The following is a 26,853-nucleotide window of genomic DNA, read 5'->3' as shown; positions in this document are numbered from 1 at the left end:
GGGTGGGGCAGGTCTCAGGAGAGTGCAGGCTGGCATTGTCCTAAGTTCTGAATGAGAACGGGAGGTTGGCACAGTCGGATCACTGCCCCTGCAGTTCTGCGTATCTGCACCCACAGCTGTGAGGCACCAGCCTGCCCCAAGGAGTTTGTTATTTGTGACAACCCTGTGCACATGGTGCCCCACCCCATCCTCCTCACCCATAGTGAGTCAGAGTTTAATATGCTTAGTCAAACTTGTGCTGTGAGATTAAAATGATCACTGATTTATCATATTGTAGAGCCTCAAGATGGAAAAAGTGGAGGGACCTGGAGAATCTGTTTGGGGGGAGGGCATTTGTATAGAGAAAAACATGGTAGCAAGTAGGCTGCCTAGTTTCCCAAGAAGAGCTGTGGTTCTGTCTCCTCCTGCTGCTGGGCTTTATTAATTAGCCACGTCGTGGCTGGCTTGCTCCAGAGCACATGGAATTTATGTCCTCGTGTTCTTCCCTCTAGGAGCTAATTAATATACTATTGCTGGGGAGAGAGTGCTCTCTATGTGTTCCTGCTCCTTGGAGTCATGACCAGATCTCCCATCGTAAAACCAAACCACCCACTACCACCACCACCCATAACACACCCTCTGCTTCAAGCCTGCTTGACATTCACTTCATTCCTCTCTCCCCACTACTTTAAATTTTACTCACTAAAACAAAACAAAACCCCCAAAATTTTTCCTGGAATTTCCTGGAAAAAGACTTGACAGGAGCCAGATGGAGAACTTCCTAGCTTCATTTCTGGTCCCCCACTCACTGTTTAGTTTATGGCTGGAAGTCTGGGGGGAAGGGAGTTTCCCTTAATATTATTTTGATATTTTGTTCTTATTTTGAAATGATTTGCAGTAAGAAAAGAAATATTAACAATTAAAACATTTTGACCTTCTTTAAAACTAAAAGTGGAAAACTGTTTTCCTTATAGTCTGGGTATCCCAGTGAAGAAATGTTTTTAGAAGTGTAGGGACTGTGCTATTCCAGGTATGTGTTCCTGTGTAACAAACTACCAAAAACTTAATGGCTTTATACAATACTCATTTTACTATATCTAACATTTTAAATTATAGTTTATTTTATGGGTTAGGAACTTGGATAGGGCTTGGCTGGGTGATCCTTCTGTTCTTCATGATGCCGTCAGAAGTTACTCAGTGGTGGTTTAGTTGGCAGATGGACTGTTCTGGAGGGTCCAAGATGGCTGACCTTTGTCTGGGCTTAGCTGGGTAGTAGAGGATAGTGCCCGTATGGTGTTGTCAGGGTAGTCAGACTTCTTGGATGGTAGCTCAGAGATCCGAAAGCAAGTGTTCTAAGTGAGCAAGGTGGGAGCTACATTTTATGACCCAGTCTTGGAAATCAAATAACATTACTTCTGTTATACTCTGTTGGTCAAGTGGTTGCCCAGAATCCAGGAGAGGCAACATAGACTCCACCTCCTCATAGAAGAAGTATTGAGAAATTTGCAGCCACATTGTGTAACAACTTACATGCATAAAGAGACATACCTATTGTTACATGTTAGAAATTCATTTTACAAGCCATGGTTTAGTACATTAATTTTCCTGTTAGCCTTTTTTCAGAGTGCAGGATTTCCAAAATATTGTTCCCACCATTTTGAGTTTTATACTAGTGACTCCCAGTTTTGGGAATTTTAAAGTCCAATTAAGAAAAAGAAAAGAGTATTGGCCTAAGGAAGGTCATTTAAAAATAATAATTGTGGGGCGCCTGGGTGGTGCAGTTGGTTGAGCAATGAGCCGCCAACTCTGACTCTTGATTTCTGCTCAGGTCATGATCTCAGGGTTCTGGGGTCTAGCCCTGCCTCTAGCTCTGTGCTCAGTGGGGAATCTGCTTGGAATTCCTTTTCTCCCTCTGCCCCTCCCCCTGCTCTCTCTCTCTCTGTCCTTCTCTCAAATAAATAACAGTTTAAACAGTTTTTTAAAAAGATTTATTAAATCTAAATAATAATTGCAACACAACACACCACTGGTTATGCTTACTATCAATTCATAAAACAAAAGTCATATCCACATTAAAATAATGGGAAGGACATATCCTTAGAATAAAAGATCTTTAAATTAAATAAATTTATCTTGACGAAATGGCATATATTATTTTTCTTGTTTTTTTTTTTTTTTTCATGTCCCTATAGGCTGGTGGAAATGTTCTCATGAAGCCTATTCTGTAGATGTGTGTGTTTGGGTATCACTCTTCTAGACGAAAGGTCTCAACTATATGTTTTATCACATTTACTCGGGATACTCAAGATTTTTTGGTCAGGATTTCAGATTTACATTAGTTCCCTCAGTTGCATAGTTGTGTGTGACTGGTACTAGGGTTTAGGGTAAAACTCCTGTGTTAAATTTAAATTGCATTAGCTAGGTTTTACTGATTGTTTGAAATGTGCCTAGAACAACATAGTTTGATGGAGTTTCTGAATAAGCTGTCCACAATATGGTGCCTACCAGGGGTCAGAATACAAGCTGGTTGCAGAGCTAAGACCAATGCGTATGAAATGTTGACAAAGAGTGCAAATCAGACTGTGGATGAGGATATACAGAAGTTACTCATGAAAACCAGAGTAGTCTGGGTGTGCTCACAAAAAATGTGGAGGTGAAGTTCAAGGTTCAGGGTTTTGATGAAAGGCAAGAGAAAGATGCTTCTGGTAAGGTTCATTGGGTAAGGGTTCAAAGAAAAGAATGACTAAAATGTGTTTAAGAAACATTGAGGCATTTGGGGCCAGGTCCATTTTTAGCATATCTTGTCTTAGGTTCTAGAAGACCAAAAAAAAAAAGGATTCAACATTCTTTGTTTTGTTTTGTTTTTAAGCTATAATATAGTAATTGATTCAAGTTCCTGCTTTTTTCTTACTCTCAGAGTGGTCCCATTTTTTCCTTCCTAATCTAAGCAGATGGCTAACTGCTCATGCTAGACACAAATAATTTATAATCATACTAAGAATAATGAGCCGCTGAAGAACAGCTTCAGCACTGTGGGTCAATACCTGAATATTTGCATGACCTTCCCTGAAATACCTAAATGTACTTTTTCTTCTTCTTTTTTTTTTTAAAAGATTTTATTTATTTATTTGACAGAGAGACAGCCAGCGAGAGAGGGAACACAAGCAGGGGAAGTGGGAGAGGAAGAAGCAGGCTCCTAGTGGAGGAGCCTGATGTGGGTCTCGATCCCAGAACGCCGGGATCACGCCCTGAGCTGAAGGCGGACACTTAACGACTGCGCCACCCAGGCACCCCCCTAAATGTACTTCTGACAGTTTGGGATTGAGGAGCCCTTGCATGGCGTTTCATCACTAATGACAAAATAAATCTCATGTGTCAGAAAGTGCTGCCCTGAATTCACCTCGGCTTGGCCAGCAGTAATGGATTAGGACCAACATCCATTAGTGCAAGGCCGATCCTGATATTTATTCACTCACGGCTCTGGGCTGACAGCTCAGGTATCTGCCTATTTGGGGAAACAAAAGGTCATGGTGGAGCATCCGAAATGGATTACTGAATTCTCTCTTTAGACATTTACTGGAACCTATTATGATCTAGTCTGGTTTTCATCATGATACCTCACACCTAAACTTAAAAAAAACAAACAGCCAAAAAAAAAAAAAAAAAAAACCATCAGCAACAAAGAAACTTCCATATGGCTTTCCAAAAGGGGTCTTGGAGGACTTGTGTAATCATTTTCCAGGCAGTATCGATCAAGCACTGTGTGATCTTTGAGTCTATTTTCAGACCTAGTTTCCTGCCATGCAGTCACATCCCCAGTGTCTGGAAATGGCCTGAGTTAAGCCACAGGAGCCCTTTCCCTTCAGGCATTTCGGTGGCTTAAAATACCAAAAGATATCATATGGACATAGCTCCAAGATTATGTTCCTGTTCTGCCCCTCTAAAGTACCCCTTCCTTTTAGATTTCTATGCTTTGTTCACTGCGCTCATATAAAAGAGACTTCTCTGGAAAAAAAAAAAAAAATCCTTTCATTGCTTGCAGGTAAACTTGAGGAGATTAAGGAATTTCTCATAAGCCTGTTTTTCATGCATTTTCTGGAAATGAGACACATGAGAGTACTGTTCTTCCAGAATGGCCCATTCTTTCAGTAGCAGAAGCCCTTTGCTAGGCTCCGTGGCATCTGTGGCTGTGGTTTCAGGGCAGTGATGTCCATGTTAATAGGCTTGATGTTTCACCACTCTCCTGGGCTCTTGTGTTTGCTGTGGTTTCGCCTCCAGTCCCTCAGCCTCATACCCCTGCGCTCCCTGAGCTGCAGCTTGCTTAGCTACACCCCTGCTTGCATGTCCTCACGGCCACCCTGCTCTGTTCCCCTTGTCACCACCGCTGCACTGCAGTTGTCCCGCCCCAACCCCACTCCGAGACTGCTGGCGCCCTCTTCCAGAACAAGCCCAAGGTCCTCTCTGAGTCCCCGCACTCTGGTCACTCTGGAGCCGCCTTTCCGCTTCTCCCTGTCTGCTGAGGTATTCTCTCCTCCCTCCACACCCTCTGCTTGTCTCCCTGCCCACACTTTCTCACCTCTGACTTCTTTTCCTTCTGTCCCTGTGGCTGCTCCCAAGGGTCCATCCTAGCGTCTCTGTCCTCTCTTTCCTCCATCCTTGCTGAGAAATCCCACCTTTCCCAAGGCTCTGAACTGCCTTCTCTGTGGCCATCACCCCTGCCCTGGCCTTAGGCTTTCTACTGTCTCCCAGACCCTTCCACTGGCTGGTTCAGTCCTTGAAAACCTGCTCTCAGCACTGCTGCAGGCAAACTTTCCTCAAAGTGGGGTTTGCAAACTGTAGCCGGCTCCTTGCCTGTTTTTGTAAATAGTTCTATTGGGACACAGCCATGTCCGTTTGCTTCTGTATTTTCTGCGGCTGCTTTCATGCTGCAACCGCACAGCTGAAGAGTTGTGGCAGAGCCTGTGGAGCCTGCAAACTCTAAAATGCAGTCTTTTCTCTCTGGCCCTCTAGAGAAGACATTTGCCAATCCTGCTCTAAATGGCCTGGTCTTTTCACATTAGGGCTTTGATGGCCTTATTTCTCCACTCAGGAACACATCAGTGGCTCCCCATGGTCTATGTAATTAATTTAATTTTGTGGGGGGGGGGCTTGTTATTTATGGATACTTCTCCACACACCCAACCCGCCTCTCTAACCAGGCTCCATACCCTTGCTTCCCTGCCCATCATTCTCCTGCCCTTTCCCACTCCAGAACTTTCCCCTTGCTGTTGTGTATGAATGAGGGGATGCAAAAGGCCATCTGGCCTATCCTCTTACTCATGTTCTCCTTGTTCTTTGGCTACTCAGCTCAAGCCCTGCTCCCTTGATGAGGCATTCCTGAAGATGAGCTGTACTGATCCTGGCCTTACTGATTCGCATGTGTCTCTCGTACTGCCCTCTTTGGCCCCGTTCATGGGTAGTAGAGTGAAGGGTACTGATGTGGACTTCCTCCACACTTGTTTAAGACACTGGCCTGTAAGGCCCACTCTCCTCTTGTATTTCCTCTCTTTATGAATTTTACTATGACCCATCCCAAGCCAGTCTGCTCTTCCTTGCCTCTCCCTTCAGTGTATGAGAACTATGGAGTCTGACCACTAAAAATACCCCCAGCCTTGTGAATCTTCTCCAAGCTGGCTGCCCCTGCCTTAGAGCAGTTTGCCATCACTCCTTCCCAGGGCGACTTCTCAGTGATATTACTGAAGCTGGTCTTTTCCCCTTGGCTGGAGCACAGATTTAAGGAGGCACTCACTCTCAGGGTCACACAAGTGCAGAGTGACACCTGAGAGGGAGTACTGTATGTTGTTGTACGTTGTGCTCTGGGCCCTTCAGGCCTCAATTGCCTTACCCTGGGCCAGATCCACTCCTCCATCCTTCCCCACTGCAGTTGATCCTTCCTGCAGTTTCTGGAATGATCTTTTCAGGCGCCAATGATGTCCAGTCTGTTTTTTAGTTTCGCAAAGGATAAAGGCTAATTCCTTGGATTGACTCCAACTTGTCTTCTGTCCTGGTCTCTTGCCGCTCTTGTCCCCAAGCATGAACTCTACGTTCCATCCATCTCAACTACCAGAAGTCCTTAGTGAGCTGGGCTCTGACATACCTCCAGACCTTTTAACTGAGGCTTCTTCTCTTCCAGGAAACTTTCCCCTCTTACTTGGAGAATTCTCACTCATTGGTCACAACCCAGCATGATCTACCTTCTGTGGGAAGTTTTCCAGAATTGTGTGGAACTAATTAAGTTGCTCCTTCCTTTTTTCCCCTTAAGCATAATGTACTCACCTTAATTACACCATGTGTTTCATTTAATGGTAATTAATTTTCTGCATGTTTCTAAATCTCTCAGGAAATCAAAGGTTCAAAGCGCCAGTTTTATATTAAAACATTTGGGAAGTTTTTGAAAAGTACTGTTGCCTAAGCCCTACCCCAGGACTAGAACCTCTGGGTGCAGTCTGGGCCTCAGCGTTCTTTTTCTTGAAGCTCCCCAGATGATTGTGATGTGCAGCCATTGTCTGAAAGCACTGCACTAGGCTGTGAGCTGCTCCAGAGGGAGAAGCATGCCACTTTCATATTTGTGGACCTCTCCTCACTGCTCTTCTTCCCTTTCCCTGTCCTCATACTTCCAAAGTTGCCTGGCTTACAGCAGGAACCCAACGAAGTGCCATGGAATTAGTGACCACCTGCTCCCTGTTGACTCAGTGACTGGGATTTCGGAAGCAAGGGTTCAGTCAGTTACCACTTCTCTTCCCTCAGCACAGGCCTATAGTGGGGGAAGTTTCCAGAGAGAGAGGTCCCATTGCTGTGGGAGCTGATAGGTGATATCATGGTATACCATAAAATGACTCTCCGTAATGCTCTTCATTCCTAAGACTTGTGTCTTTAATGCTTTGAATACCCAAGGGGCTGTTATTGCCCCTTTTGGGGCCTTCCAGAGCTATCCATGTAAAATATATTTGAATATCTCTTCCCCTATCCAGTGGGCATGCTGCATACTACCCATTTGAGGAAGGATAATAGAGAAGACTGGCCTTCCTTATTAGGACTCTGCTTCTGCATTTGGCTCTCTGGATTCAGTGATAGTGTCTTTGGGCCTTCAGAAGCTGTGTCATGCCCAGGGAGACTTAGGTAACAAGCAGTAATGCTGCTTGATGTGGCCTTACCTGCCTGTAGAAGCAGCTGCAGCCGTCTCTGCCTGGACCAAAGACTTAAATGCCAGACTTCCCAAATGTAAAAGTCAGAGATGTGCTGTAGACTGCATCTGATATTTACAGTACTCTCTAGCAAAGGTGAGCTGACTTTTGTTGCAGATGTTTTCCATTGCAAATTAGGAAAGGTTTTCCTTTTTCATTTGTACATACGCCTTGGATATTATCACTTTCTTTACTTGTATTTGATTTTGTGAAAGTCCACAGATGCATTTGAACATGTAACAGCCCTTCCCTGTGGCTACTAAAAATAGTAATTGGAAAAAGTGAGGGGTTGGGAAGAGAAGCCTATTAATTATTTATTAATTATTTAAATTAATTAAATTTAAGCAATCATGTATTATTTATTCATTTGAATAGTTTAAAATTGCAAAAAAAAAAATAAGGCTTTGAGACTTAAAAAATTAGTTAACTCTTCCAGTACTGTTTCAGGTGGTGTCTTTTCAGAACTCGAGCCGAGGGAGGCTAAAAGCTGTAATTGACTTTGTACACCACCCTGGAGCCCCTCTCTTTCTTCTTGTTTGTTGTCTTTTTCCCATCACCACTTCCTTCCCTTCTTTTCTCTCTTTCACTCACACCAATAGTAATATTAGCATTGCACAAAAAGGACCCGTGCTCAAAATCCCAAACAAAGGCTCACTGACCTTACTAGAGTAGAGAAGGTCTGTATGTGTCCTGATCTTGAGGGCACCACTCAGTGTTACAGGCCATAGACACTTTCCCTTGAGTTGGTCTGGCCAGAGAGGATGCAAAGATCTTTCGGCATAAGAATTATTAGGCCAAATCCTGCTCTATGAACATGCTCCACTTTGATAAGTGGTACTTTGTGGAAGATAGACTCCTGCATGAAAAAGTTAGCGTATCAGCCAAAGGCTGAGTTTATATCTAGAGCTGTCTTTCATCCAAGTGTGACAGCAAAAAAAAAAAAAAAAAAAAAAGAGAAAGAGAGAGATTCTAAAACTTGATCATAGCCTTCAGAAAAAGTATGACTTATCTCCATAAGTATCCGAATAACAAGAATCTGGAATCTGGCCTTTTCAAGATCCTATCACGAGGGTGTAGCTATGGCCCAAGTCAGTCTTCTCTTTCAACATAGCTTTACTTTTTTTCCTTTTAATTGAAGTATAGTTGACATACAATGTTACATTATTTTCAGGTGTACAGCATAGTGATCTGACAACTCTTTATATGATGTTACAGTCACCACAAGTGTAGCTACCATACAGCACTATTACAATACCACTGACTCTCCCCTGTGCTGTACCATTCATCCCCACGACTTATTCATTCCGTAGCCAGAAGCCTATATCTTTGACTTATCTACACCCACTTTGTCAGTCTCCCCACCTCTCTGTCCCCTGGCAACCACCAGTTTGTTCTCTGTATTTATGGGTCTGTTTCTACTTTCTGTTTGTTTGTTTGTTTTGTTTCATTTTTTTGATTCCATATATGAGTGAAACCATTTGGCATTTGTCTTTCTCTGTCTGACTTAGTTCACTTAGTATGATACCCTCGAGGTCCATCCATGTTGTTGCAAATGGCACAATCTTATTCTTTTTATGGCTACATAATATTCCTGCGCGCACGCTCATGCGCACGTGTGTGTGTGTGTGTGTGTGTGTGTGTTACATCTTCCTTATCTATTTTTGTATCAGTGGACACCTAGATCGCTTCTGTATCTTGGCTATTGTGAATAATGCTGCAGTAAACATAAGGGATGCATATATCTTTTCAAATTAGTGCTTGTTTTTATTTTTCTTTGACTTAAAAATTTGTTTTATCCTAAGAAAATTCTCCTTATAAAAGGTAAATATGACCATCGCTTCATGGAGATTATTTACCATTGAATTCAGTATTCTGAATTTAAAATACTGCCACAGAATGATTTTTGTAGCAATCCAATTTGTAAATAAATGGTGCAATGAATTATAGAATAATGCATTAGCCATGGATAACTAAAGTGCTTAAATCAATTTTTAAAACCTATTGGCTAAAAATTTCTATGAGAAAAATACTATATATATTTCTTAAAATTGTTCTGTGTAGTTTAAATGTGCTTTAAAATGACACTGGGGGAAAAGATGTGCCTTCTTAGGTATTGTTGGAAAGAATCAAAAGCAGCTTATTAGCAAAGAGACAGAAAGAGAAATGTGATATTCATCGGGGAAGTGAGGGTATGATTAAATAAATGGAATCGGCCCCCATGTTAGAAAATACTTTAATGAGGAAGTCTTGCTTGAGGCCTCTTTTGGTCTTCTGAAAGACGAAGGGGCTGGGCTGGCCAAGCGTGGCCTGAGCCCGAGCTGTGGTAGGAAGAGTAGAGAGAGCCTCAGGTCAGGTTCAACCTCCCAAAAGCCCAACTGAATTAGAATCTTCATTCAATTCATGAAAGGATCTGAGAGTCACAGCCTGGCCTCTCTCAGCATCAGAGGTCTGCCTCTAGCTAGTCCCGAGGAGACAGGTCCTAGGGGAGGCACAGAGTTTCTGCTTGCCCTTTACATATCTGCAGCTGGCATAGGGGAGCTCTTGCTGGTTCTGTGTCTTTGGAATTCCATAGCCTGCATCTGCTCCTATCAAATATGTGTTAGACAAATACAAACTTTAAATAAATAAAAAAGTGTTAGAGAGATTAAGTGTTTTAATGGAAAGCACATCAGACTAAAAGTGCTTTCAAACTCTGAGTGCACACAGATCTGTGGGAATTCTGTTCAGATGCAGTTTCTGACTTCTGGAGCTGTGGAGTGGAGCCTTAGAGTCTGAATTTCTAGCAGGTTCCCCCAGGGTGCCAGTGCTTTTGGTCCAGAGGTCATACTCTGAGGAGAAGAATCTAGAAGACCTGATTTCAAGTACGAGCTTCTCACAGCATTGGTTTTCCTGTCCTTAAAATAAGGGACTTTGGACTAACATACCTTTGAATTCTACCATCAGCAGCATTCATGAGGAGTAGAAAGCAGGAAGGTGGTCTATGTCAACAGCGTATATTCCCTGCTCTGAGTTTTCAGGGAATCCCCATCAGCACACAGCAAAAATGAAATGGAAACTTGGAAACAAACAAGTCAGGAAATACAGTTTGTATTCTGACAATCCCGGAGTGTTTCCAATTTTATTCACTCCGTGCCTTTACTAACATTCGAAGGTTTGGCTTTAATTAGGTCACACAGTCAACAAATGAATCTTCTCATTGTGTTGTCTGTCTCAAATAAGCTACTGGGGAGGCTGAGTCCTGTCCCTGGCACACCCAGTGGGACAGTCTAATTACCAATAATATGCAACGTAGGCTCGAAAGATTGTTATCTTTAGATCTAAAACATATTCTTAACCAGAATGGAAGTGAAGATACATCTTGATACTACATTTTGTTTTGCTAAACCTAACACTTGTGGAGGAATTTAATACTGTCTTGAAATCTTTCTTATCCTTCATAATCCTCTCAGATATTCCCTTCTCAGTGAAACTTTCTCAGAGGCCACAGTCAGAATTACCAGCCACCTACCTCTTGTCCCCCTGCTCCTAGTTATGCCTCCACTGGAGAGCACACTTCATGGCTAGCATGAGTTGTGCATGAGGTCTCCCTCACTGAATTATGAGCTCCTTAAGCCATTTGGATGGAATAGAAATAGTTCAGGGACTCGGAACCCAGGTCCCTGAGTGTGCACTCAGCACTGCTCTGTCCTGGTCATATATCCTAGGAGGCCATAGAAGGTTTTGACCTGGCCACTCCACTCTGTAGTGGCCATGAGCAAATGGGGTGTTGGGAGGGTGGTGTGAACTAGAGGGTGTGCAACTGTCTCCCTCTTCTCCTGGCTTGGAGTAGGCATCAGATAGCAGCTTGCTGAGGTTCTCCTTATGTGAGCTCAGGGATCGTGACTTATCAATCCTAATATTTCTAGCGCTTCAGGAAAAGTAGGCAGAGTGGATGCTCAGTAAATTCTTTACAATGAATTTAATATTCTCTCTTTTAAGGAGATTTAAGTATTTATTTTAGGAATAGAAAAAATGTAAGATGGAGAAATAACTGTTTGGTTTTTCCCCTAGTAGCTGATAGTGCATCCTTTTCTGAAATATATGAAATATATCTTGAAGTAATTATTAAAATACTGACAGGGATTTATTTCTGGTTTGCTAAGTTTAGAAATCCTAAACACAATGGGAGAAAAGACAAATATTACACAGGAGCAAAAAACTATATTTAACAGGCAATTCCTAAAGGTTATCCATTTTTCTATATAGTTATAGGTATAAACTTCCGGGAAGAATTAGAAAAATTGATAATAGTTACCTTTGGGAAGAGGGTTAAGGGCAGGGGAAAAGGAGACTTTTAGTTTCATTTTGTATATTTTCATGTGCTTTGAGTTTTTGGCCATGCAGACATATTTGGGTTTTTAAACATACATATATAAATATATATAAATACATATATATATATATATATATATATATATATATATATATATATGTATATCATATATATGTGTGTGGGGCTGTGTATTAAGGATATCTGGAGGAATTGAAAGATGGGGCATTTTTATTTTACTCTTTTATATATTAAAAACTCTAATGAGTATTATTTTGGGGTGGCTTAAGTACAAAGTGCTAATGATAAATGTGGGTGCTCTGTCCTTTGTCAAGTCAACCACCTCCATCATAGAGGTCAAAGGCAAGCTCAGCTCACTCAGCTTTTATTATGTCTGAGCTTTAAGAAGCATCCAGGGTGGGGCTGTGTTCTCATGCTACTTCCAGTTGGGAAAATCTAGCAAGCAGTTATGAGTCCTTAAAGTGCTGGAATCATCACTTTGTAAATCTGTGGTCTGGCTTAGTGAAGATGAGACTTCAGGGGACTGCCCAGAGTGAGGAGAATGATAGGCTATAGACCCCAGTCCAGCAGGAGCATCATGCCTCCTACAACCAGAAAAGCAGAGGAGTTGCCCTCCTTTGGAGCATAGCATGTCCTTTTTATTTGAGGGGGGAGGGGCAGAGGAAAAGGGAGAGAGAGAATCTTAAGTGGCTCCACGCCTAGTGTGGGGCTCATCGTGGGGCTTGATCTCACAACCCTGAGATCATGACTTGAACTGAAATCGAGTTGGACGCTTAACCGACTGAGCCACCCAGGCGCCTCCAAAGCATGTCCTTTTTAGAAAGACACTGGATTTTCATTTTTCCTTGGTACCACTGAGCTGTTTTCAGCATTGACCCCCTTACCTCCTGCCTGTGGTTGGGGATGAGCCCATTTGGAATGTCTGAGAACAAATGGTGCACCCCTTGTCATGTGCTTGGGTAGAATGAAGCAGCATTTCCCCCTAGCTCCCCTCTATCATATTCTGCTACCCTGGGCTTAACTCTGATTCTGTAAGCGGAAGACACCTCAGAGACCTTTCACATTGTGCTTTCAGTTCTGGGTAGTACTACCACATAGGGGCCGGGACAAGCTGGGATGAGGGCAGCCAGGATTGTTCAAGGAATTGTAACCATGTTGCACGAAGAACTGCTGATGGGCCGAGACGTAGTCACTACTCACTTTGCTGTGGTCAGATCATTTGCTTCTCTGTGCCAGTGAACCGGGTTCCATAGTATTAACCTCAGCAGATTGTTGTAAGGAGCAAATACATTAATTCATGCAAACACTCAGAGCTGGTAAGGGTTCAGCAATTGCAAGTGACCAGTTTTTGTCCTTGGGGCTGGAGCTACAAGAAAGACTCCCACATCTTTGGACTGCAGCACCACGAGCCCCTCCTGATCTATGGGAGCTCACCTTCTGATTTGTAGGCATTTTTAAAGTCACAGGTATTATTATGAAAAGCTTAGCTATTAATTATTCTTCTGAGAGGCTTGAGTAGCCGACTTGAGCCCCTTATGCTATAAATAAGAGATTTGCTGCATATGCATTTCCCTGGATGAATCTTTCTCCTTTGGGAATTCCTTTGCCTTGTGCTGATCCATTATCTAAATTGTCTTGTAACCATGCACTGGGCTTCATAATATGAGTATTTTTTTTTTTTCTTTTTGTGAAGGATGCTCTGTGTATGGTTAGCCCCATATTAAAGAGAAAAATATGTCATTCATCACCAAGGCAAAGGATGACCACTCACCCCTTTGCAGTACCCCAGCTTGAATAAAAATGGCTTCTGTTTTGTCTTACTGTACAATTGCTCCAGCATTTGCCATTCACTATAGCGCCTATACTCAGCTATATGCAGAGAAGCGTCCACATGCCACTGATGTCAAGGTCATCAGACTTCTCCAGGTGTTCTCCTTCTGGGTCTCCTATTGATCCATTAACTGTAGTAAGCAAATGAATTCAAGGTGAGTGTTTAAATAGGTTATTTCCCAAACTAATCTAAAGCAATAAATCAATGTGTTTTTCTAATTTGTTACTTAGATGCTGCTGAGTATCTTGGATGTGCCTTTGGAAAGGAACTATTCAAATGGTGATTTGGTGAAGGGGGGGAGCAGAAATGGATGAGAGATGTAGTAGTAGCTTTGTAAATACCACACCCAGATATAACACACTTTCATTTATTAATTATGTCATTTCCCCTAGACATTGCACACCCTTTTACAAACATCTCTGAATTAACTTTTGCCAGACCTAATATTATTTCATCTTAAGAAAGATTCTGGACAGGGATTCTGGGGGCCTGTTTTTTTAGAAGAAGCAAGTGAATTAGAAAATTCACAGGGCATCTCGGTGGCTCAGTCAATTAAGGGTCCGATCTCAGCTCAGGTCATGATTTCAGGGTCGTGAGTTCAAGCCCCCCACTGGGTTCCACTCTGGGCATGGAACCTACTTAAAAAAAAATAAAAGAAAGAAAAAAAATCACATGTGTACTCACAGTGACACCAAGAGGGACATCGATCTAACGTCTTGATTTTCTATCTGTTTCCACTATGGAAGTAAAGCCAGCCATGATAAGTTTAACAGTTCCCAAACTGCAACAGCTATTTTTCTTCTCCTTAGGCTCCTTAAGCTTCTGACACCAAGAGAAAGTTTTCTCTTATGAGCAGAGTTTGAGACTGTTTAAGATTAACTCTTGTGGTCTCTAAGCCTACCTTCCCTAGCCTCCCTTTCCTTCCTAAGGAAGAGCCAGCGCTTTTAGGAGAGACTAGAGAGAAAGAACCCATGGAATCCTCTAGAGAGTCCCTAAGAGTCTGGCCTTGGCCCAGTCATCTGCTACAGGCAGAGATTTGAAGTAGGCTGAGGGATCCACTTTGACCGGGGAGCCCTTGACTCAGTCTCCCATCTTGGCCTTGTTGTGTGCTAAGCTGGGCATTTGGACCAAAGGCAACATGCCCGTGAGTCAAACTCCAGGACTGTCCTGTGTGGAAACTCCTTGTGCCTGCCCACCACGTACCCATTCTCATGAACCGAGCAAGAACATCACTGTTTCGTCTTTTGTCTTTGTCATTGGTTATGACAGCTAAAGTTAACCCACAGAGCGTACTTTCCAACTTGAAAGGTGATTTGTGTATCCTGAAGGATGTATTTTTTAAAGAAATTTTTTCCCATATAAAATGCTGAAAAGTATTTTGTCTCTTGTTCATTTGATCTAACATGTGTCATTTACTCCCAATCTCTGACATGTTTCTTTGTTTTCTGTGTGTTGCAGGCAGCATAGTGTACCTTGGGATGATGGCAGGGGCTTTCTTCTGGGGAGGACTGGCAGACAAAGTGGGAAGAAAGCAGTCTCTTCTGATTTGCATGTCTATCAACGGATTCTTCGCCTTCCTTTCTTCATTTGTCCAAGGCTATGGATTCTTTCTCTTCTGTCGCTTACTTTCTGGATTCGGGTAAGGTTTTTTCCTTCATATTTCATAGTAATGTGTTTATTCTTCGTAATTGTACATGTTCTCCACTCTAGAGGACCTCATTACTGAGAAATTATCCCTTAACACACTTCTTTCCCTATCTTCACAGCAGCCTTTGGAACCGTGATGCTGGTTCTTAGAAATATAATTACCAACCTGTAAGTCCAGAAGAACAGTGGGCACTTTGCAAATACATGACTAAGTTGCACAAATCAGGAGCTTTCCTTAGAGCGAAGACATTCCCATAGACCATTCCAGTAAACCAAGAAGGTTGGAAAGTCTGGGAAAGTGTAAAAGTATTTTTTCCTTGGGGAAAAAATTATCAAAATCAATAATTTGCTTTGTAACGAATGATAGAGAAAGGAGGCTTTCCCTTGGTGCTCAGAGCTGTGTGAGATTGGCAAACTAACACGGGTGCCCTGGGGAAGTAATTGGGATCATGGATTCAAGGAGCTGACGCAGACCTAGTGCTGAGTGAATTGGGGTACCTGAGGAGCATGTGTTGCTTGGGGCTATTTATTAAAGGACCTTCTCAGGGTCCATAGGATAAGACATAGGCCAAGGCTTCCTTTTACTTTCCCGTACCTACATAATACCACTAGCCTGTCAGGAAAAGGTTAACAGCCTAAGTTCTGAACTTTCCAGTCCTTTCCATTTACAGTCTTACTGAGAAAATTTTAGTGATATCCATAGACTCAAAGGTACCTGACTGTGGTCAAATTATTATGGCAGTTTTAATTGCCAATTCTGGATTGTGATGTGGTCAACCCAACTGACTGCAGAGAAAAGGGCCATTATGGTGATTGCGGAATACTCCAAACTAATGGACTGTCTAGAAGTTAATTCAAGGGCAGGACAGAAGCAGAGACTGCCTGGGTATAATCATGATATCATCCTTCTCCCCGTCGCAGACATATCATTCTTCAGCCAGCAGCTCAGGGCTGCTGACTTCTAAATAACATAATCTACCTGGCAAAGCACAGACTGTGTATTGCTAACTCAGCTAGCCTCCATAAATTGTGATACCAGAGGTTAATGCACTGTGCCTTTGCCAAGTTGGCACAGGACTGGGAGTCTAGAAATTCAAGTGCACCCTACCCCTGCCCTTTACGGGGGACCCTGGGAGAGTCATTCAGGCTTTCCAGCCTGATTCTTCTCTTCTTTTTTGTTTTGTTTTAATTTTTACTTATTTCTTTTTGTTTCAGGTTTTTATTTAAATTCTAGTTAGTTAACATCTAGTGTAATATTGGTTTCAGGGGTAGAATTTAGTGATTCATCACTTAAATTCAATACCCAGTGCTCATCACAAGTGCCCTTGTGAACATGTATCACCCATCTAGCCCATCCCCTTGCCTAACTCCCTTCCAGCAACCCTCAGTTTGTTCTCTGTGGTAGAGTCTCTTAGAGTTTGCTTCCTTCTCTTTTTTCCCCCTTCTTCTATGTTCATCTGCTTTGTTTCTTAAATTCCACATATGAGCAAAACCATAGGGTATTTGTCTTTGACTGACTTATTTCCCTTAGCAAATTACACTCTATCTCCATCCATGTTGTTGCAAATGTCAAGATTTCGTTCTTTTTGATGGCTGAGCAATATTCCAGTGTGTGTGTGTGTGTGTGTGTGTGTGTGTGTGTGTGTGTGCATACCCCATCTTCTTTATCCATTCATCAGTTGATGGGCATTTGGGCTCTTTTGTTAATTGGCTAGTGTTGATAATGCTGCTGTAAACATCAGGGTGCATGTATCCCTTTGAATCAGGATTTTTGTATCCTTTGGGTAAATACCTCGCAGAGCAATTGCTAGGTCGTAGAGTAGTTCTATTTTTAACTTTTTGAGGAAGCTCCAGACTGTCTTCTTGAGTGGCTGCACCAGTCTGCATTCCCACCAACGGTGTAGGAGGGTTCCCGTTCCTCCACATCCTCGACAACATCTGTTGTTTCCTGTGTTGTTAATTTTAGCCATGCCGACCAGTGGGAGGTGGTATCTTATTGTAGTTTTGACTTGTATTTCCCTGCTGATGAGTGATGTTGAGCATCTTTTCGTGTGTCTGTTAGCCTGATTCTTCTTTTGTGAGAAGAGATGGAGATTCCTGAGGAAGGGGATACAGCCGAGGGGAGAGCCCAGGTGGCGAAACATTCAGAGTTTTGTGGGATCCAGGCACTGAGGGGACCTGAGAACTGAAGTGGTTAAGGAAAATGAAGAAGGTTGTCTTTCTTCCTCAGCCGAATTTATGGGCCATGTCACCTATACACAACATGTGAGACACTACCTCCATGAGAGACGGCTTCTCTCAGCAGCTCTAGAGTTCCATTTGGACACCCTGTCTCTTAATCTCTGGGTCATCTCAGCCAAGGCTCTGCTTTCTCCAGAGATCTTGTTTTTTCTACTTAGTTAAGAGCTCCCTCTACCCCCATCTGATCCAGGTTTTAGATTGAGTAAAACTAAATGACCAAGGAAATAAGGCTTCAGAATATTGGGATTCTTCTGTTGCAGGACTCTGGTGCTTAGACCCATCAACACTCCATGCATTTCCCAGGAGTGTTGCTCTTGCCATCTTTTCTGTTTCAGACGTTCTTCTCCCAGAACCCTTAGTGCTCAGGGCCTCAGAGAGGCCCATTCTGAGACCAGCCCTCCTGCAAATACTTGCTTTTCCTGTGTTTATTTCTCTTCTCCTCCAGACTGTAATTCCAAGAGGCTGGGGCTTGTCTGCTCCAGGCAAGGCAAGGCAAGGCGGGTTTGGTTGCCATAAAGAACACCAGTCCTGCCAGGGTTGGACGTATGTCATTGGCTAGTTGATCATGGTGTTGTCTGAAGTGAATTAGATGGGAAGTTTGCTGAAGTCTTACTTGATCTGTATTAGAAGAATTCTAGGTCAAGTGAGTGAAAGTTTAACTTGAATCATAAATATTCATGAGGCTCATGAGAGAGTCATGACCCATGAGTGAATTCCCAGACTTGAACCTGTTTGCAGACCTAGAATTCCTCAAATGAAGGGGAGACTGCGTCCCTTGAGGAAGAACCCCAGGACACCACTGAAACTATATCCCTTAATCTTTCACAGCCTTTCCCAAGGGACTTGCGGCCTTTTACTAGGGTCATGATGCTGAGGGGAAAGGAGATAATCAGACTTCGGGGTGCTCACCGGCTCTGAACTGACTCTAATTCCAGGAGACCCAAAATGTCACTGAGGTCCACCAGTTGGTGTAGCGGCTCATGGGGTTTGGGTGATCATGGAGTTGTAGCTCAGGCCCATCTCACAGTGGGTCCAATGGGTCCCTGAATGCATCCTGTGGTTATTTCCCAGTTCCAGAATGCATAACTGGAACTGATAGAATTTCCGTGTTGGTACAGAGCCTGTCCACAAGTTCCACAGCCTGGGAATTTCAGAGGAGGAAGAGAAATTCTGGGTCACAGGCAGAGCCTTCATTTTGCAGATTAAAGTGCAGTGATGGAACCAGGAAGACACAGCTAGGACTTAAGTCGCAACTAAGTCCTTTTGAACTAGCAACTCTGTACTCAACTAAACTGCATTCTGAATCCAAGATCAAGATGCCTTTGTGCTGATTTTATCACAAATGCCACAAGTTTCCAGCTGTTCTTTCTTATATCATGGCTGAAGCCTCATTAGCGCACTGTGTTAAATTCCTGTTTCTGCATATAAGGGAGACTGCGAAGTGGTGCTTCATGTAGCCTGAGGTCGACCTGGGTTTACGGTTTCATTGCCTCTAAAAGTGCTTTCCTCTTAATTTCCCACACCAAGTCATGAATATATTTTGTTAGAAACATAAATGTGTCCAGCTGCCGTATTCTGTGCGACTTTAACTGTCTATTCAGACGACGAATGATTTTCCAGCTGGGGCAACAGTGTAAGTGAGGAATAGGGCATCACCAATTATTCATCTGTCTCTCACTTCCCTAAGTGAATCTCACACCAGGGAACAGACACTTCCCTCTCCTCTTTTGTTACAGAAAATTAGAAAGATGGGAAATGGAGTTGACACCACTGATTCATTTTCATTTGCCCCAGAATTAAATTATTTGTTTCCAGTCACTGTTAATTATGGGAATGATAATGCTTCAGATGCTGGGCAATGTCAGAGTTGGGAGCTTCTCATTGAGGGCCTGGCACTGCTAAGCATAAAGGTCAGGAGAAAAATATACAGCAACAGAAATTAAAATGAAATTTCTATGTATCTGTATATCATCGTGGACAAATAGTCATTTCTCCCTCTGCAAATGGAGCCTCACAAATGCATACTTCATTGCTGTTTGCTATATCCCTCTATTAACTGCATTATAACCAGATTACCTTGGCTTTGTAGAAATGATTCCCCACTAATTGGAATTCTTCAGTGTTTTATATTTAGCATGTTTATTCCCACAACATTTTTTTTTTAAAGATTTTATTTATTTATTCGACAGAGATAGAGACAGCCAGCGAGAGAGGGAACACAAGCAGGGGGAGTGGGAGAGAAAGAAGCAGGCTCATAGCGGAAGAGCCTGATGTGGGGCTCGATCCCGTAACGCCGGGATCACACCCTGAGCCGAAGGCAGACGCTTAACCGCTGTGCCACCCAGGCGCCCCTATTCCCACAACATTTTTAATAAATAGCTATGCAAAAAGAGTATGCTCTTTTTTAAAGTAGGCTCCATGCCCAGTGTGGAACTCAATGCAGGGCTTAGACTCATGACTCTGAGATCAAGACCTAAGCTGAGATCAAGAGTCCGATGCTTAAACCGACTGAGCCACCCAAGCCCCCCTATTATGCTTTTTTAAATAGAGGCGCAGGTAGATTGAGTGGCTTCCAAATGTTCAATAGATCCTCCGGTCTTCTGAGTTTTAGTCTAATTTTGAACTATCAGGTTCTCCCTTCAAAGTAGTCTTTTCTTAGGATATGTTTTACTTCCTTATCATATTTGAAAAATGGAGACTCATTTCAAAATTTTCAAAACGTTTAAATGTGTTTTATCAAACACCTGTATATGCTTGCCCTCTGAGAGATGCTAAGTACTTTGCGATATTGTCTCCTCTAAACTTCATGGTGACCTTGTGAGGAAGATACCTTTTATTCCACCCATTTTATAGAGGAGGAAATTGAGGCACAGAGAGGTTAAGTAACTGTCCGAGGTCACACAGTAAGTATTGTGCTCAAACACAGGCAGCCTGGTGCCAGAACCCATGCTCAGACCACGAGGCTGTGCTGTCTCAGATTCAACAAGCAGTATCTCTGATTTCATAGGACACGATGCCCAATACACAATAGGCACTAAATAAACATTTCGAACCTTCAGGAAGGTTTCTGACCCAGAGAATCAGAATGGAAAGCTCTCCCAGTATGAAAGATGAGGCAACAGACTACATTACCTTTAATCCCCTAATATTCACAAACCCAGATTGTAAATAGGAGGTCATGATTTCCTTAGGCCTGTGTTATCCAACAGGGAGCATGCAGCTACCAAGCACTTGAAATGTAGCCAGATTAACATGAGCTGTAAATGCAAAATACATGCACTGGTTTCAAAGATTTAGCACATACAGAAGAGTGCAAAATACCTCACTGATAATTTATATATTGGTTACATGTTAAATGACAATATTTGAATATGTTAAGTTAAATGAATGGATATAAAATTAACTTCACCTGATTTTTTTTTTTTTTTGCTTTGTCTTAATATCTTTCCTAGAAAGTTTAAAGTTATGGGGCGCCTGGGTGGCTCAGTCGTTAAGCATCTACCTTCAGCTCAGGGCGTGATCCTGGCGTTCTGGGATCAAGCCCCGCATCAGGCTCCTCAGCTGGGAGCCTGCTTCTTCCTCTCCCACTCCCCCTGTTTGTGTTCGCTCTCTCGCTGCCTGTCTCTCTCTCTGTCAAATAAATAAATAAAATCTTTAAAAAAAATAGATAAATAAAGTTATACATGTGGCTCACATGGTACTTCTATTAGCACTGTCTTAGACAACGCCTTTTGAGAATTTCCAACAAAGAGGTTGACCTTTGGGCACTTCATTTCCCAGTATGCCCTTTGGCAAAGGTGCTGTTGATCCCAAGAGAGAAGTAACAGAGCAAAAGATCTCCCAGACTTACAATGTATAATTGTGGAAAAATAAACCATATGCACTCTTTAGAAAAGATTCTGTGAGCTCCTTGAGGGTAGGCACTTGGGTTCTTCATGCCTGTACCTCCTCTAACTCTGATGTACCTCACGCAGAGTTTGGCTGGAGGGGGTAGGAATGGGGGTTGATGAATGGATAGGTAAATGGTGGGTGTGTGAGAGGGTGGGTGGAGGAATGGATGAGTAGATATAACAAGTGTCTGGTGAAGTCTGCAGGTTTTTGTCTTCACATCTTACAGATCATTTTAATGATCATCACCATCTTTATTCATGACACCATGTAGGTGCTGTGGGAATGCATTTTTCCAGCTCTCTCAAGAGCTCGATTAATTTTTTTTCAAGACAGCATTAGAATCCTGATCGATGACTATACCCATTCCCTGTGACATACTGTGCTGCTGTGGATACTATACGTTTAGGGGTTTAGGGCACCAACCTGATTGCAAACAAGGGCTAGGGAAGTTGTATTGAAGCTGTTTTCTTAGAAACACAACTTTTACCCAAATTGTATATTTACATCTCAATATTTTTAAAATAGTCAAGTTTCTACCAATTATTCTATCCTTGGTTCATACAATATGGAAAATAACAACTGTCCCTATCAAAGAATATGATTTTTTAATCTGTGGCTTTGGACAGTGGGAAGCTAACGCTACCCAAACGATACATCCTTTAGCACTGCCACTGGGTATAGGAGATTTCCAATCTCAGTCTGATGATTGGTTCAGTTCCCCGTAAGTGTTCTTCTCCTGTTTCTGTCTTGAGTACTCATCATGAACAGGTACCTTCTAATCAATACAGCAATCTCATTTTCTGTGCCAACCCAGCCCATTCAGAGGCCGTTAGATCTGTGTTCTTTAAGCCTCTGTGATAGTCTCTTTACTTTCATGAAAAGGAAGTCACTGAAAAGTCCTTCTTGGGGGCTGCTGCTTTAATTGTTTATTTCTGGGTCCAATTTAAAATGTAGTGAATTGGTTCTGAATTGCTATGCAATTTGCCTGGAAGTTCAGTGTCTTTGATTTTCCTTTTTTGTTGATTCCGAGTGAGGGTTAAATAGATATTTTCATGCAACTTTTTTGTAATTGTGATTCCCAGTATAGACTACACCATTCAGAGTTTTTTTTATAAACCCATAATACCCATGTTAATAAAAGCTGTCAGAGTCAGCTCTTGGTAGACTTTGCCCTCCGCCTATTATCAGTATAGAACACGTGACTTTACAATGCATATTCAACTTCCTCTTTAATTCAGTCCTCGCATAATGCTCCATTTCCCAATGGAAATGGGAGATGGAAGATGGAGGTGAAAGACTGTTTGACAATCACATGGTGAAATAAGTTGGAACGAATGTATTCTTTGTTACATGCCTACTGGGGAATTACGCAGAACAGAATTATTCAGGAGAACCCCTCCTCAGGACAAGAAGTCATCTGACATTCCAGTTTCTCCTCTACACTGTCAGATTTCAAGCCATTTTAAGTACAACTACTCTTTATCCACAGCCTCCCTCTTTCACTGCAGAACCCGCAACTCTTCCCTATCTTTGCCTCAGTAGCCAGCGTAAGTCAGGATGATGAGGTGCGGGGACAATCATAATCCACCAGAGTTGCCCTCCAAACCGGAGTAATATGCCGGGTGGCTGTGAAATTCGCAGCCTTACAAAAGTCTCATTGAAGTTTGCGAGGACTGTACTATGCGACATTCTCTTTCATCCTGCTATGCTAAATGGACTTAAACTTATGTGTCTCATGCGCCCAACAGAGAATTTGTGTCTGTAAAGCTGACACACCCTTTGCCTTACACCATATCCCACTTGGGAATTTGCCTTAGATTACTGAGGGAGATAAATATTTTTCATGATATTCACCAGACACCTGGTACTGAGGCATATGTAGACCTTTTGAGGTGATGTGTGTGTGTGTGTGTGTGTGTGTGTGTGTGTGTGTGTACCTGCGTGTGTGGGCGCATGTGGCACATATGCATGTAGAATGGGGTTGGAGAGTGGTCCCAACTGATTCTAGAATGTGTTTTAATACATCTTCCTAGTTTCATTATATTTCTGTAATTAAAGTGGTAAAAACATAACCTTATTATTGCTTCAGAATAATTCCAACTCTGGAATTCCAAATATCAGTGTTCTATTTCAGTTGTATCAATTCGATTATTTTGAATCTAGCTAATCTTCCACCTCTATAGAGTGTGGATTTCAATTATTATTTCCTCTGTGCCTCCTTTTACCGAAGATAACAAAGATTTGACCCTTTTTGACAGTTAATAAAAGACTTCATATCTGATACTGAGGAAGATTCTTTACAGACCACCCTGATCTGACGGCTTCATTTATGTAAACTTCCATCAAAAATGAACTTGAGAAAATTTCAACAGTAGCTAACTGATCAGTATATAACTAACAATAAAAAAGTCTCCATGCTAACTGGATTTAGAGATGTATTATGCATCCAGTAATGTAAAAGATAACCATTTCGTGCCTTATATTATGAATTTTTAGTATAAAACCAGTTATATTTTTCATATTAAATCCCCATTACGTGAGTTTCTCAACCGCACTACTAATATTTTGGGATGGATAATTCTTTGTTGCGAGGAGCTGTCTTGTGTATTCCAGGATTTTTAGCAGCATTCCTGGCCTCTACTTACTACACGCCACTAGCACCTCCTGAGTTGTGACAGCCAAAAATGTATCCAGACATTGCCAAATATCTGTTGGGAGAGAGAAGACCACAATCAACTGTATTTAAAAACCACTGATATGTGGGACTTCGAGAACTGCCATTCAAATATTTGTTATCTCTTCATGTAGTCTCAGAAATTTTATCTTGATACAATAAAACAAATCGGGAAATGTATAGCCCCTCATGCAAAATGCTGAATATTGGTGTAGAATAATGAGAAATTTTCTCTTTTTTCCCCTTATAAAAATGGGGGGGACAGCTTTTTCCTATCTTCAGTACTTAAAGAAACAAAATCATATTGCGAGACACGAAAACTTATGCTTTATCTCTGAATGTATATCTGAATTTTTATTGTTGTTGGTAATTATAGCATTCTACAGCATTTTTCTGAAAGGTACCAGAGCTATTTTAGAAGTTCCTAGAGTGCCCAAGAGGGTTGCACAGTATCTTATGCCCAGGAATTCCAAGTAGCTCTTTTCACCAGGGCACCTGGTCAAGAGATGACCATAGCAACTCAGACATAGAGTGATTTCAGGAACTCTTTGGGGGCTCTGTTGCTATTGGAACCTCCATTCCAGCACCCATAATTTCTCTTATGATTACATTGACCCAGAACATAAGGTGTATGTTTCCATTTGCGGGAGATATTTAGGTCCTCAGAACAAGTTACTCCAGTCCGTTTGGAGTGGCACCTCCCTCAGCAGAGAAATACAGCTCTTTCAAGGAGCACTGAGTGCATGTCCAGTGGGCCAGGTAATTGGGATTCAAAGACGAATGGGATATAGTCCTCACCTTCAAAGAGCCTTCATCTTAGTATAAACAATGTTTAAGACCTCTGCTGGTATATGAAACACCAGTAATAGTTAACAGTACAGCAGGCTGTAATGTTTTTTTCTGCTTAAAGGCCATCACAGTAACACGAGAGGTAATGTTTTCCCTAAAATGGATGATCAGCCCACAGTGAGAAATATGAATGCTTGCATTGTTTTGTAGGCCTCTGAATCTGAAGAACTCTGCAAAGGGTTTGAATAGACTCCCTCACTCATACTTCAGACTCATTTATCCATTGATATTAGGGTTCTTTGCGATCTGCTTTTGCAAACAGATATTTTGGGACATCCATGCAAAAATAGCTACCTTGAAAAAGAGGCATTGAATCAGAACTGGCTGGATTGCTTATATCCCCCTAAAAGTTGGTATTCTCTTACACAACAATAATTTGTGTAAAGCTAACAGCCAAGTCTACAGTCTTCCACTTGCCATTTTAGCTGCCCCAGGGTACGTTTATCTTGTTTCCGAGTGGCCTGGCATATCTTACATGCAATTGTGCCTTCATGAAATGTAAGCGATAGGTCTTATGTATGGAATGTCCAGAATCCTGATGAAACATTAATTGGGACGTGAAAAGTCAGTAAAAACCGGGACTCTTTTTATGCATTGAGAAGTGAAGGCATAGGTTAGGGACCTGGGACTTTATGGTGCAGAGAAACGGATTCTTCACATCAAATGAAAAAAGCAGTAGCGTTAAATGATTTATGACACAGCCATCTGATTTCCTATTAAAATTGTGTGTTGTAATGAAACCACTTTGAATCTCTTCAGAGCTTTGTGGAATTTTAAAATTCAGCTAGTTGTCCATGGTTTCTGGTCCTTGAGAAGCCAGGCAGAGAGCTGTGTGAGTCTGATGTGGTGTGGAATAGCGCCACACGCATATGTTTCTTGTGTGGGGGGTCCTCTTGATGACCTTGGACTGCTTGGCTACCCCTAGTGTGATGGCGCCATATCACCAAGTGCTACATCTGAGGTCACGTGGAGTTTAGGAATTTTAGGTAGAACTGCCTCAATCATAGCCCAGGGGAACAGATCTAGATGCTTCAAGCTAGTGTTTTTTCAAGTGTTTGAATAGCAATTCCCACTAAGAAACACATTGTAATCCAATATACACTTATATACATACTTATTTATTTGCTTTTATATAAATTTATACGTAGACACGTATATGCATATACGTATGTACTTTCTACATTATAAATACGTTCGTAATGAAGACAAAAGTTTCATGAAATGATACTTATCCTTACAACTTGAGTTGTACTTAACTATTTTCGTCTCTATTTCAATTTTTAAAATTCTTTTTATAGCTACTAAATTAATTTCATAGCCCACAGATTGAAAAGCATTGGCCTAAGTGATCTGCCCATATCTAGCAGTAGATAACCACCATATCACTTTAAGCAGGGACAAATGAATGAAGTGGTGCTATATTTTGACCTACCACTTGATGCAGGATGACATTATGAATCCTACAATTCGATTGGTACATCCAGTTTGCTACAGATAAGGCCTTTCTCTAAATTTCATTTGCTAAGGTCACTGCCAATACTTCTTTATCATATTAAAGGCTCTGAGGAGATCAGTTATTGCTAACTGCGTAAATACATGTTTTACTTCTTGATGTGAAATGTCAATAGCAATCTACCTTACAGAAGTCTGAACATAAAGGAATTAGGCACATACTTTTAAAACTGTATTGCTAAGTGTTTTCTCTGCAATTTGTTTAAATGTATTATTGTACATCTTTCAAAAAATATTTAAGAATCGATATATTTTGTGGAATGATGGTAAGTAATGTTTTCTCATATTACCCTACTTCCCAAGGCAGTGTTTTTTTAAAACTTAGGGGTCAATACCTGTTTGAAATTTGGATGAGATCTAGGGCCCATCTGCCTAGAATGAGCAAAATATTTATTCCATAGACTCTCATTGGAGAACCCTTAACCTGAATGGAAGTCACTGTTCATGTCAACATCTCTTATAGTTCCCCTACCGGAAGGAAGCATTGTACCCCATTCTATTGGTATGGAAGCCGGCAGCCTTATTTGATTCTACCAGTGCACATGCACATGTACTCAGGCAGCAACGAGATCTACTGGGTTGAGACCAGAACAGTCCAGGAAGCAACCCTGTTGGGCCTGTGTTCATCAACACAACAGCCTGACTGGGCTGCAGGGCCAGCTGCTGCAGGGTAGTA

At 41.9% G+C, this 26,853-nt stretch overlaps 1 protein-coding gene across 2 annotated transcripts in view; it reads left to right on the top strand.

Moving 5' to 3' along the window:
* Positions 1 to 26,853, top strand: part of SV2C (synaptic vesicle glycoprotein 2C) — a 375,875-nt gene that overhangs the window by 250,810 nt on the left and 98,212 nt on the right. For both annotated transcript variants that reach the window (XM_087862062.1, XM_087862061.1), the window contains exon 3: positions 14,822 to 15,002. In XM_087862062.1, the coding sequence (XP_087718188.1) occupies positions 14,822 to 15,002 (181 nt within the window). The remainder of the gene's footprint in view (positions 1 to 14,821; positions 15,003 to 26,853) is intronic.

Source organism: Ursus americanus, chromosome 5 (assembly GCF_024610735.1).
Source record: "Ursus americanus isolate L20-20 chromosome 5, mUrsAme1.1.p, whole genome shotgun sequence".
NCBI lineage: Eukaryota > Metazoa > Chordata > Mammalia > Carnivora > Ursidae > Ursus > Ursus americanus.
The sequence above is the reverse complement of the archived record's forward strand: the minus strand, read 5'-3'. Positions and strand labels throughout refer to the sequence as shown.